Here is a 13857-nt window from a genome sequence, read left to right on the forward strand (position 1 = left end):
TTGGAGGTTTTTCTCTAGTTGAATTTCACAAAGCATTTTGCATTTCAAGTGCTAAATCCTCAAGAGTGACAAATGATGATGATTTTGAGGTTTTAGCCTTTTTGGGGATAGGCTCAGGAGTAGGCTCCGGAGTATGCTCGGTAGTAGGCTCGGTAGTAAGCCTAGTAGTAGGATTAGGGCCGGCATCATCTTCTGTGTAGCGAAAAATGTTGTCCAAAATCGTAAGTGGTTGGACCAGTTGGAGCCGATGACAAGAGGATGATCCAACCACTAATGTTTGGGTTAAGGTCCACTTGCGATTCCCATTGGCAGTATTACCATCAAACAGTTATGCACAAAGTTCCGGAAATGCTAATGGAGTTGTTTTTATTGATGCAGCTTTCGGATGCCCCTAAAAAAATAATGGTAGATATTAAAAAATAACTAGGGGTGGAGCTTAAGGTAGAGGTAGATGTTAAAAAATAAAAATATATGAACATACATTCTTAAATTCTTCCCATTCCTCGTTCGTTAAGGTAAAGATATTAGTTTGAGGATTGTATATGTTGCCGGTTTTGTTTTTCAAATACACCCATCCTACGTATTTGGCCTTAAGATTATCATAAGCGTTTTTCACTTGTCTTTGAGTGAACACCAGCCCAAACTTTTCCTTAAGAACACTTCTTAACTTAACCCATGAGTCTTTGTGAAAAGTCAACCTTTTTTTACCCACGGTGTTTATCTCTTCAATGCAAGTTTCTAATAAACATTTTAGATACTCAATCGACCATTGTTGTTTCTCTCCCATTTTTATGATCAACTAACAAGAAACAACAATTCTATTAAAAGAACAATTCATTGAACCTAAAATTTCTACAAACTTTATTCGACAACAAACTCATAACAATATTCAACAAACCTAAACTTTCTACAAACTAATAACAATCTAACAAAACTAGCATAAACCTTTAACAATTAACAAAAAACTACAAACTTTATTCAACAACAAACTAATAACAATATTCAACAAACCTAAACTTTCTACAACTAATAGCAATCTAACAAAATTAACAAAAACCTTTAACAATTAACAAAAAACTACAAACTTTATTCAACAACAAACTCATAACAATAATCAACAAACCTAAACTTTCTACAAACTAATAACAATCTAACAAAATTACCTAAAAACTTTAGCAATTAACAAAAAAGTACAAACTTTATTCAACAACAAACTAATAACAAAATTCAACAAACTTAAACTTTCTATAAACTAATAACAATCTAACAAAATTAACAAAAACCTTTAACAATTAACAAAAATTAAAACTTTAACAATCTAACAAAATCTAACAAAAAAAACTAACAAAATCTAATAATTTAAAACTTTAACAATCTAACAAAATCTAACAAAATCACTTATGAAATTAAAACAAAAGGTAATTAGATTATAGCAATGGTGGGTTGATTTCAAACTGATTCAAATCACCATGAGAGGGAGAGAGAGAGAATCAAACCTGGACAGAGAGAGAGAGAGGTGTCGGGGGCGTTAGGCATAGAGAAAGAGGTCGGCGGTGGAGGAGTGAAGGTTGCCGATGGTGGCGGCAGTGGAGGAGTGGAGGTGGAGAAGGTTAGGGTTGGAGAGGAGTTAGAGAATGTTAGGGTTGGAGTGAATGAGTTGTTGTCTGATGAAGGAAAAAAGAAGAAGATGTGAGAAGTGATATGAACAAGACTTCTAGGAAAAGAGGACGCGCAGACATTTTTAAATGAAATGTATTCTAAAAAACAAACACACTGCAGAGCACAACGTCTGCGCGTGGTCTGCACGGCGAAGACAAAAGAAGTGGGAAAGTGCTTTTAATGAAAAACAAACACCCTCTTACACTTGTGGGTCTTCATGGACATTTATCAATGAATAACTTTAGCCGTTAGGTTACATGAAGCAACATTGTACTATAACAAGTCATTTTGTGTTAGCTTTATATACTAATCACTAATGGATACTTTTCGGCCCTAAAGGGGCTTAACATGTTTTAATTTGTTACTTTAAGTCACATTAAGCACCATTATCCTATAACAAGTCATTTTATCACAACTTCACAAATATCACTTACATTTTGAGGAGGTATGATGATAGAGATCGATTCGAGATGATCAAACTTGAAACAATTTTATGACTATTTTTCTTATTGTTTTTTCAAACGAATATTACAATTTATAGAAAAAACATAGAAATAAAAATAGGAAAAGATAAACAAAAAGAAACCTAGTTATAATATAATAAGAAATCTAAATAATAAAAACTTAATTAATATATTAAATTCAATTAATATAACAGAATAATGTATCGTATCATAAGAGGCCTTGACATGCTTTAATGAAACAATTCAGGTTACACGAAGCAACGTGATCATATACCAAGTCATTTGAACTTATTAAGGTGTTCTTTGTTTTTTTTCTCAAAAGCTCACCCTGACCTCTTTTTTCAGCGCCGCACAGACGTTATGGTCTACAGTGTGTTTGTTTTTCGGAAGACCTTTCAATAAAAAAATATATGTGCGTCATCTTCTGGAGAAGACTTGGACCATGAGCTTCTAACATCTTCTCACATTTGTTCTCATCAAACCCTTCCATCAACCCTAGTAACTCCTCCACCCCTCTCCTTTTTTCTCCACCAACACCACTCTCCTCTCTTCTCCACCGCCTCCCCTCTGATGCTTCATCTGACCCCTCTCCGGCCACCCCACACCTCCGCCGCCCTTCGCCTATGTAATATCACGGGAATTTTGGGCCAAAAAAAATGACAAGTTTCCAAAATATAGGGATCAATTCTGCCAACTTTCAAACTCCAAGGTCTAAAATAAGAAATCTGTTTTCTTGTCTGATCGCGATTCGCGACCGGTTAGTGAATGAGCCCATCGCGTACCGCGATGGGGCTTGGTCAAAATTTCTAGAAGATGTCAACGGCGATACGCGATCGCCGTTGAGCCTACGTCATCGCGTACCGCGATGACGTGGCCTGACACGCCTGACACCTTTTCACCACGTGTCCACACATGGCACACCAGTCGCCACGTGTCCCGACACGTGGCCACACGTGGCATGTCGTCCGCCACGTGTTAACACTTGACACACCGCCTGCCACGTGGTGACATGTGGCAGACCTACGTTGCGACTCATCAAGGCTACGTCGCGGTACGCGACGGGTGCCAATGAGCCGAGAGCGTACCACGATGGGACCCAGAATTTGCCTATAAATAGCAAGGTCCGGGTTTGATAATTTCACACCTCACAACATGCTCTCATACCTCTCTCTAACATCTCTCTAAACCTCGAAATTCGTGCCATCGATACACCTCGAAAACCATGCCCGATTCCTCGATAAACGTGCCATTCCTTGATATCCGTACTACTCTCCAACGACGTTCCGAACACGAAGGTGGTGCTGTTTTTACAACCCGATGATCACCTCGAAGTGCGTGCCGAGAAGATTGGGTGCCTCGATTTGCGTGCCAAAGTGAAGTGGCGATCAAAGCAAGTGTTGAAAGGACTAAGCGGCGTAGAAGTGTTGCTCGAGTATCTAGGGAATTATAAGCCGAGGAAAGGTAAGGCTTACTACCCGACTAAAATAATAATAAAATATTATAACGGCTTAATGCCCTGAGTCGGAATTATACTCGATGTTTATAATAAGAAAAGTAATATAACAAAGAAAAGCAATAAAGAAAGAAATATGGAAGTGTATATATATATATATATGTGAATTATATATAATTCTTTGTTATGATTATTATATAAGTAATAAGGATATTCTTATATTATAAAAGAAAAAGAATACGTTTCTTAGAAAAGAAGAAACGTCGGGTTTATAATAAACTAAAGGTTTATATATATTGATTTTAAAACTAAAGGTTTTAAAGTAAAAGAAATGAACTAAAGGTTTATCGAGGTAATAAGACCAAAGGTCTTAAGTCGGATTGTATATCCGACTAATAAAAGTTATACTCGTACTATAGGTGCGAGATAGCAAGAAAGAATATGCAAGGACGGTGTTGGAAACCGATCCCGATCAAAGGTGAATACGCCCCACTTTTACAAACTTGTTTTCAAATAAATAAACGTGTTATGTGTAAAACTTTACATGAGACTAAGTGTCTCTAAAAACATTATTAATAAGAGTAAAAGCCTAGCCCTCAGGCTGTAGTATACGTTTGTCTGGATCCTTACATATGTGGTAACATGCGGTGGGCACATCGCACCACGCCTGGTCACGACCTCCAGCCACGATGGGCCGAACCAAAGTATGTTCGAGTGAGAATGACCTTGTGTATATTTATGGTACCTAAGTATGTCGGGACGCTGCGGTGTCTTGCTGGGGTGACCTAGGTAGAGGCTCGAGTTTATAATGAATTTGTTTTAACTTTGTTATTCCTAAGCCAAGATGGGCCGAGGCATGCGTAACCCTCGAGGGGTAACAAAGTAAAAGAAAATATTTCCGCGTCAGCATATTCACCAGCATTCGTTGCTGACGTATTTTTATAACATTTTGCAGGTAACCAAGATTAGAGCTAAAGGACAAAGGCTCAAGAATCCGATGGCTCGGATAATTTTTGTTAAATGTTAACATAACTAAATGGTGGTTTTGTAAACCTAAAACAAGTAAACACAAATGGAACTTGTTTCCATCTTTTGTAATGTAAATATTTTATAACTTTGATACTTATGTTTTATAAAGTCTTTCGCTAATTAACCGTAACTCTGATTTATTTACAAATGTGGTACCAACTATCGAGTCACACGCCTAGGCCTAAGATGGGGTGTGACACCCTACTACCCGCCGCCCCCTCTCCGGCCACCCCACACCTCCGCTGCCCCCCTGTAACGATTCCGGCAAATTCAGGTATACCCTAGCCGGTATATACTATTTACGTGTTATTTAATACTGAATATATGAATTATAATGTGTATATACGAGTATGCATGATTCACGGTACGAATTATACTCGAGTATACCGTTAATCGTATTGGAAGTACGGTTAACCGATTGACAGTTATTGAAACCCGAATGAATCGGAGATTACGTTATAGACGAAATATATGATGTTTAGTAATGTTTACGAAGCATTAAAGCTTCGGGATAAGTGAATTATAGCACGGAAAAATAATTTCGATTTAATGGTACGTCGGTACGTTAAACGAAACCTTTAATACCAAACCAAGCAAGAGATGATCAATCAAGCCGAAAAAGATGTGCGGTTATTAATAATATGATGTTTTAAGTCAATAAATGTCATGGTTTAAGTTTTTAAAGTTTTTAAATCGGTTTTATATAAATTTTATTTTTAAGCCTAAAAACGACCGTTTAGGCCTCGTTTTAAGCCGAATTAAACGTTTAACCGAAAAACGAACTGAACCAGATTATCCACAACATTATCCAGATTACACAATCCGAATGTGTGGCCAAGATTGAAGGTGTGGGCCCCACCCCACACCCATTAGGTTCCGATCGGATGAGGGTAACCCCCTCATCCCTTTCATTTTCTTTTTTTCTAAAACCAGTCTCCCAAATTCTCTCCATCCTTCCAACATTCATCCAACCTCTCTTCAATTTATACCAAGAAACCGAGGTAAAGACCGGATTATAGTCGTGTTCATCTTCTTTTCTCGAGTCATTTACAAGAAAATGAGGTTTCAAATGAAAAATGGGTGAAAACCCGAGATGAAACCGATTCTTGCATGATCAAGTGATGTATACAAGTTATACAAGGGATCTTGGTCCAAGAAAGGAGTTAAAAGAGTCAAAAACGAATTTTTACGGTTAAAATCTTTGTTTTGATATCTTAACCGAAACCATGAAAGAAATGGCTTGATTGTGGGTATAACTTGCTTGGTGTGGTGTTATTGTGCTTTTAGGTGTTATATCTAGTTGCTAGCAAAGGCTAGAAAGCAAGATCTTTGCGATCTAAAGCTAGAAACACAAGGTAGTTCGGTTTTTCGTATGATTTAGATGATTTGGACAGATTGTGATAGACTTAGAGTTGGGTCATGTAATTTCACAGAGATGATCTACGCATGAAAATATGAGATCTGTGAAAATTTGGTAATTTTTGGATAAAGGATGAATATTTGGTGAATTTAATGCTCGGTTTTGGCTAAAAATGGTGAAAAATAGCTAAACATCATGACAAAATCTGGAAAATTCCAGATAAGCTTTTCATAACATGTAAAAGTCACACACAAAATTTCAGGTCCATTGGAGAAGTCTAAGTAGGCTTTTCGGTAAAACGAGTTCTAGGGTTTTCTAGCTCGGTTTTAGTGAAAATGGCATGAAAAATGAGATTTTAGTTCTGGAAAAATTACAGGGAATCATGTGGATGGCAGGGGTCATCCCAGAAAAATTTGGGATTTTTCTAAGGTCGTTTGGTATTTTCGACATATTTGGTGTTTAAATGACGTTTAAAAATAGATAAATAAATGTTAAATATAAAAATTAATTCTGGAAATATTTTTATAAAATTCCTTACTGTCAAAAAGTGATTTTTGCAAAATTTCAAGATCCGAGACTAAACGGATAATTATTTGTGCTAAAAAGAACATAAAAACAAACTTTTAAAGCTTAAAACGCGTAAACCGGCAAAGTTCGCCTAAGCGAGCTGACCGGTGTATAAAAACCTTAAAAATGGACTATTATCATGAAACTAAGTTAATCAAGTAAAAATAAATCATCCGAAAATAATTCGGATGATTTGGGTATTTTTACCCGATTTAACAGTTTCCGGTGTATTAAAGACGGAAACGGGCCCCGCGGCCAAACGGGGCGTCTAAATCGAGCTCTAATTTCACCACTTTAATTAAAATATCAGTAACAACTATTTTCGGGTCGTGTGTGACCAAACTCATTTTGAAATATAAAAACGGATAACAGTGCTAGGCACGCGAAACGAGGAAAACAAAATAATAATAATTTTGACGGTCAAACTCTAACGATATCCCAATCTAAGTCCTGAGAAGTGTTTCGGGGTTAACATTGTCCCCGGATCGAGTACAGTACTGGGTTAACAGTGTCCGCAGATGTACCGGTTGACACGGATTTAATTTATGAAAATTGTATAGTAACGGCTTAGGTATCATATTACAGATTCAGGCTCATAGCTGTACACTGTACTACATACTGACTCACGAGAAGGTGAGTTTCACGAGCCCCTTTTTACTGAACTGTTTTAAATATTTTCCCGGGGCGGAAAGCATGTTTCTATCAAAATGTTTAAGTACATGCTGATCGCATGGAAATGAATGTATTTATATAATGTTTATTGTACGGGAATCGTACGGTAATGTATTAAGATGGTAATTGTCTGAGTTGCTAACATTGTAAGGCCCGAAACAGTGTTCTGGGTTAACAGTGTCCCCAGAGGTTATTAAATGGGTTTCTGGGTTAACAGTGTCCCCAGAGGGTATTAAATGTGTTTCTGGGTTAACAGTGTCCCCAGAGGTTATTAGATGTGTTTCTGGGTTAACAGTGTCCCCAGAGGTTATTAAATGTGTCTCTGGGTTAACAGTGTCCCCAGAGGTTTTGGGTGTGTCTCGGGGTTAACAGAGGTTTCACTTGTGGGCTCAGCATAATTACATCGCTAATTTATGATTATTAAAATGATTTTTCATGGTTTACTTAAATTAGTGAAACTCACCAACTATTCGTAGTTGACCCGTTTTCTTTACATGCTTTCTAGGTACACCCAAATTGGAATGAGTGATACGTGCTTAATGATGTGTGCTATTTTGTGGAAGCTTAAGGATCTATATTTTGTATTAAATATGTTAATGTACTATCGGTAAAACTTATGTGATAACGCCTAGACGGTAACGAAACTCGGAACAATGTAATACGTTTAAATTAATGTAGTGGTGTTTTCTTTATAAGCAATGCTGTTGATATTAGACGTGTCTGTGGCATCCCGTTTACGTTTCCGCTGCGGTTACGGGGTGTTACAGAACTTGGTATCAGAGCCATTGGTTATAAAGAATTAGGATGTCTTTAAAAGATACCTAAAATATAACCAGTAGCTCAAGTGTTATAGGATCTGAATATCAACTAATAATTTATTGTGACGAGATCTGGATAAACTTGGATGGACAAGTGAGTTATTATGGTCCGGAACATAATAACAGACTTGTCTGCACGAGGGAATTCAAGGGAAGTCACGGGGGACTTTAATAGGTAAAATTGGCAACATATGTGCAAATATATGATAATATTGTTATGTGGTCAAGTTGTATAAGTAATTGTATATTAATTTGATTATGGTTTACACTATGAAAAGAACTATATGTTTGATTAACTTGTGTGCAGGTAAGAATGTCGAGAACTCCTAGTTTTATCGGTGGAGGAGGACCCGAAGGAAATCAGCTCCGGGAACTCTGGGAGTCTACGCATATCATCCAGCTCTGAGCCTAGCGAGGCTAGTCGTAGGAGCTCTAGCCAGTCCTCCCCAGTCAGGATTGCCAGATCCCCCACCCCCACCCGCCACCGCAGGCCGCCCCTATCCCTCCCGGATTCGGACCCCACCTCACGGCGCGGATCAGTGTCCCGCATGTTCCACCGACCTCTCTCCCACCCAGACCGGCTACCCCGTCGGGGCGAATCCTCCCGCCCCCAGCCCGAGCCTGTGACTCCACCTGTGTGGGGTCTCCCTAGGCAGGAAAGGGACGCGGCGGCATGGCTTCGAGTGCTCACCGAGCAGGTGAATGAGCACTCCGCCGCCTTGACAGTGGGAGTGCAGAGGCGGATGTATCTGGGGGACTGCATACTGGACCACCAGTATGCGATTGCGCAGTTGAAGAGGGAGTGCTCATACTCCCAGTGGATGATCGGCCGGATGGAGACGCGGATCCGGGGTATGTTGGCTGTGATGGTGGTGTTGGTGGCTGTGTTGGTGGGGTTGGTATACCACCGTGTTTAGTTGTGTTAGGATGGTAGAAGTCATGGACCGCTTTTTGATACTCTGTGTAAGCAGTTAGTGGTGATGCTAACATAGAGTGAATCTTGGGTAGTTATAATACAACCACTGGCCCTTAGGGGGTCTCTTTTGGGGTATATCATTACAGATACTTTTGGGTATCATTCAAGCACTGACCCATTGCGGGTTATGTCGAGATGATGCCGACATAGACCCTATGTATGAAAACTTAACCTATGTAATGGTGACAGGGAAGTAATGTGAACGGATGTATGTGTAATATGTACTAATGTTTATTAATGAATGGAATGTGTGTTGTGTTTTATGATTAGAATTTGTATTAATTACATGTATTTTTTCTGAATGTTGTGTAGAATGGCACCAAAACGATCAGCTCAAATGTCGGAAGTGGATGTGAGTCGTTTGATTGCTCAACAGTTGGAGGCGGCGATACCGGATATAGTATCGCGCATCGCCGCCAGTATTAAAAATTCGACCAATCCAACCCCTCCGAGCAATCAAACGACCACCAATAATGACGGGGAACAAAATGCTAATCCTCCACAGAACGATAACACGATTCCGAGTAATGACGCACCGCCTAGGGTGGTCGTTACGGACAGTAATGGCCCTATACCTACTGTAGAGACGAACCGTACTGAACCGATTCCTGCATCCAGGGGATGTTCGATCAAAGACTTTATGTTGTGCAAACCCCTAGAATTTAGCGGGTCTGAAGGACCAAATGGGTTGGTTAAGTGGATCGAGAAAATAGAATCAGTTGTGAACATCAGTAACTGCCCCGAGGATTGTGTTGTTAAGTAGACCACCTGCACATTCACGGACCATGCCTTGACATGGTGGAACACGATAGTGCAGACCCGGGGTCAGGCGGCGACAAACCGCATGACCTGGACAGAGCTCAAGGCTCTTGTACTGGAACATTTCTGTCCGAAAAACGAATTGCAGAAATTAGAAAATGAATTGTGGAACCTGGAGATGCAGAGGGCAGACCATTTGGGTTATACGAACCGGTTTAATGAGTTGTCGCAATTGGTACCATGGTTGGTCACCCCAGAGTCGAAGAGGGTTGAGCGTTATATTTGGGGGCTAACTCCAGTTGTAAGGAGTATAGTCAATTCTGGGGGACACCAGACGTATGAGGGTGCGGTGACGCAAGCTGGTATCGTCACGTATGATTTCGTAAGGAGCGGGTCACTGAAGGTGGCAGGAGAATCCGCTGGGGGAAAGCGGGGTACACATGACCATAGGATCCAGGAAAAGCAGCAAAGTAAACGTGCTAGGCCCGCTGCCCAGAACTACGCCATGACTAGTTCAGGCGGAAGGCAGGAACCGCAAACAAGGATGTTTCCTAGGTGTGGGAAATGCGGTTATCAGCATGGGGGCGAGTGCCGAGGAGTAGTGTGCCATCGGTGTGGCAGGGAGGGGCACTCCGCACCGAGATGTAGGACAAACCTGAACAACCTGAACAGACAACCGCAACCTATCCGTGCGCAGCCATTTAAGACCCAACCAGCCCGACAGCAAAACCCGCAAGGAAACCAAATGGTGACCACCAGCCGTGCTTGCTATGAATGCGGCAGCACGGATCACTTCAAAAGACACTGTCCGAAACTGAACCAGGGAGGAAATGGGAGGCAAACTGTGGGTCAGGCATCGTCGTCCAATCCGGCGCGAGGCCGAGCATTCGTGATGGGGGCGAATGAAGCACGCCAGGACCCCAGCGTAGTGACAGGTACATTCCTCGTCTCTGATCATTACGCTTCTGTATTATTTGATACAGGCGCCGATAGAAGTTTTGTTTCTGTTAAATTCCTATCGATTGCAAACCTTCCAATTAGTTAAACTATAGAACCCTATACCTTAGAAGTCGCTAACGGTAAGACCATGATAGTTAATCAAATCGTTCGGAATTGCCCTTTTATTCTGAACGAACAATCCTTCCTGATTGACTTGTTATCGGTAGAATTGGGTAGTTTTGACGTGATAGTGGGAATGGATTGGTTAGCACGTAACAAGGTAGAAATAAACTGTGAAAAGAAGTTCGTCAAAATCCGGGTGTCGGATGACGAAGAAGTAATAGTGCAAGGAGAGAAGTCGGGCAAAATGATACCATTTATATCCCACCTCAAGGTGTTAAAATATATACGCCAGGGAAGTGTGGCGTATCTAGCGAGCTTGACGGCCACCGATTCTGAGGAGAAAAGGGTGGATGATATCCCAGTGGTAAGTGAATTTCCACAAGTTTTCCCAGAAGAACTTCCCGGATTACCGCCAACCCGACAGGTCGAATTCAGAATCGACTTATTACCTCAAGCTGGCCCTGTTGCTAAGGCGCCCTACCGACTTGCACCATCAGAGATGCAAGAATTATCCAACCAGTTGCAAGAATTGTTGGATAAAGGATTTATACGTCCTAGTTATTCCCCGTGGGGTGCACCTGTACTATTCGTGAAAAAGAAGGACGGGAGCCTTAGAATGTGCATTGATTACAGGGAATTGAACAAGTTAACAATCAAAAACAGGTACCCTCTTCCCCGAATTGATGACCTGTTCGACCAACTACAAGGTGCGAGCTATTTCTCAAAAATAGATCTTAGATCGGGATACCATCAGGTTAGAATTCAGGAGGAGGATATCCCAAAAACCGCATTCCGGACTCGCTACGGCCATTACGAATTCTTAGTTATGCCTTTTGGGCTAACAAATGCGCCAGCAGTGTTCATGGATCTCATGAATCGAGTCTGTAAACCCTACCTCGACAAATTCGTCATCGTGTTTATTGACGATATTTTGATATACTCGAAGAGTAAGGAAGAGCACGAGCAACACTTAAGATTAATTTTAGAGCTTCTAAATCAGGAGAAGTTTTATGCAAAATTCTCCAAGTGTAACTTTTGGTTACAAGAGGTGCAATTCCTCGGTCACGTTATAAATCATCAAGGAATACACGTTGATCCAAGTAAGGTTGAAGCAGCTAAGAATTGGCAAGCGCCTAAATCGCCAAAGGAAATCCGCCAATTCTTAGGCTTAGCTGGATATTATCGTCGATTTATAGAGAACTTTTCCAGCATCGCCCAACCTTTAACCCTTCTGACCCAAAAGGATCGAAAGTATGAATGGGGTGAAGAGCAGGAGACGGCGTTTCAAACGCTAAAACAAAGATTGTGCCAAGCGCCGATCTTAAGTCTCCCCGATGGAGACGATGGTTTTGTCGTGTATTGTGACGCATCCCGTAGAGGGTTAGGATGCGTGTTGATGCAGAATAATAAGGTCATAGCCTATGCTTCCCGACAGTTAAAAGTACACGAGAAAAATTACACTACTCATGACTTAGAACTGGGAGCGGTTATCTTCGCACTTAAAATCTGGAGACATTATCTCTATGGTACAAAGTGCACCATCTTCACCGATCATAAAAGTTTGCAACACATATTCGATCAGAAAGAACTGAATATGAGGCAACGAAGATGGGTCGAGTTGTTAAGCGACTATGACTGTGACATCCGTTATCACCCCGGCAAGGCAAACGTCGTAGCCGATGCCTTGAGTAGGAAAGATCGAGTTAAACCATTGCGTGTGCGAACGCTGGGGATGATTGTCCAGTCGAACCTTACGGATTTGATTCGAGTCGCTCAACGTGAGGCGTTGAAAGAGGAACAAATGGAAAACGAGGGACTTTACGGCAATGAGAAGAATTTTGAACAGCGCGAGGACGAAATTCTCTATTTCAAAAATCGGGTTTGGATCCCGACCCTCCATGACCTTCGTGAATTAATCATGGACGAAGCGCATAAATCGAAATATTCCATACATCCGGGATCTGATAAGATGTACAAGGATGTGAAGGAGTTATACTGGTGGCCGGGTATGAAAAAGGATATAGCCACATACGTCGGCAAGTGTACGACGTGTGCGAGGGTTAAGGCGGAGCACCAGAAACCCTCGGGGATGTTACAACAACCGGAAATTCCCGAATGGAAATGGGAGCAAATCACGATGGATTTTGTGACACATCTCCCTAAGACGTATCGTGGACACGATGCAATCTGGGTAATCGTGGATCGATTAACCAAGTCGGCACATTTTATTCCGATTAGAAATAATTATAACACCGAGAGACTTGCGCAGATTTATATAAATGAAATTGTGTCTCGTCATGGTATACCCATCTCGATCATCTCCGATCAGGATAGCCATTTCACCTCCAATCTTTGGCAAGCTGTACAAGAAGCGCTGGGAACGCGTATTGATCTAAGCACAGCTTACCACCCTCAGACCGACGGTCAGTCTGAGAGGACCATCCAAACACTGGAGGATTTGCTTCGTGCGTGCGTACTGGATTTTAAGGGAAATTGGGATCAACATCTCCCACTCGTTGAATTTTCCTATAATAACAGTTACCATAGCAGTATAAAGGCAGCACCTTATGAAGCATTGTATGGACAGAAGTGCCGATCACCACTCTGTTGGACTGAAGTGGGCGACACACAGGTTATTAGATCAGATCTGGTCCAGGAAACGACCAGCAAAATCCTTGAAATTAAGAACAATCTGAAGGCCGCACGGGATCGGCAGAAGAGGTATGCCGATACCCGTAGAAAACCGTTATCATTTGAGAAAGGTGATAAAGTGTATTTGAAAGTATCACCTTGGAAAGGAGTAGTCAGATTTGGAAAGGCGGGGAAGTTAGCCCCTAGATACATTGGACCATTCGACATTACTACAAAAATCGGTCCTGTAGCATACCGATTAGAACTGCCTGATGAACTGAGTGCAGTTCACAATGTGTCTCACGTGTCGAACTTGAAAAGATGTCTGTCGGATGAGACATCGGTGTTACCCTTAGAGGGTGTCCAAAATAGTGATAAGCTTAATTTCGTAGAGGAACCCATAGAAA

The 13857-nt window shown here is 41.1% G+C and overlaps 1 protein-coding gene across 1 annotated transcript; it reads right to left on the minus strand.

Moving 5' to 3' along the window:
* Positions 1-328: 328 nt before the first annotated feature.
* Positions 329-787, minus strand: LOC143610775 (L10-interacting MYB domain-containing protein-like). The gene is made up of 2 exons (XM_077085161.1): positions 482-787; positions 329-391 (listed from the first exon to the last, which is right to left on the minus strand). Exons 1-2 carry the CDS (start codon positions 785-787, stop codon positions 329-331), a joined length of 369 nt encoding a protein of 122 aa, XP_076941276.1.
* Positions 788-13857: the final 13070 nt, after the last annotated feature.

Source organism: Bidens hawaiensis, unplaced genomic scaffold (genome assembly GCF_021521415.1).
Source record: "Bidens hawaiensis isolate Kalapana, Puna unplaced genomic scaffold, B.hawaiensis_p1.1 tig00027812_1, whole genome shotgun sequence".
Classification (NCBI taxonomy): Eukaryota; Viridiplantae; Streptophyta; class Magnoliopsida; order Asterales; family Asteraceae; genus Bidens; species Bidens hawaiensis.

Bases quoted from the DNA above. Each gene is read 5' to 3' on its own strand.
- LOC143610775 (XM_077085161.1), bottom strand. From the start codon at position 787: ATGGGAGAGAAACAACAATGGTCGATTGAGTATCTAAAATGTTTATTA. The intron at 392-481 runs GTATGTTCATAT...TTATTTTTTTAG, and splicing joins AATGGGAAGAATTTAAGAAT to GGGCATCCGAAAGCTGCATC.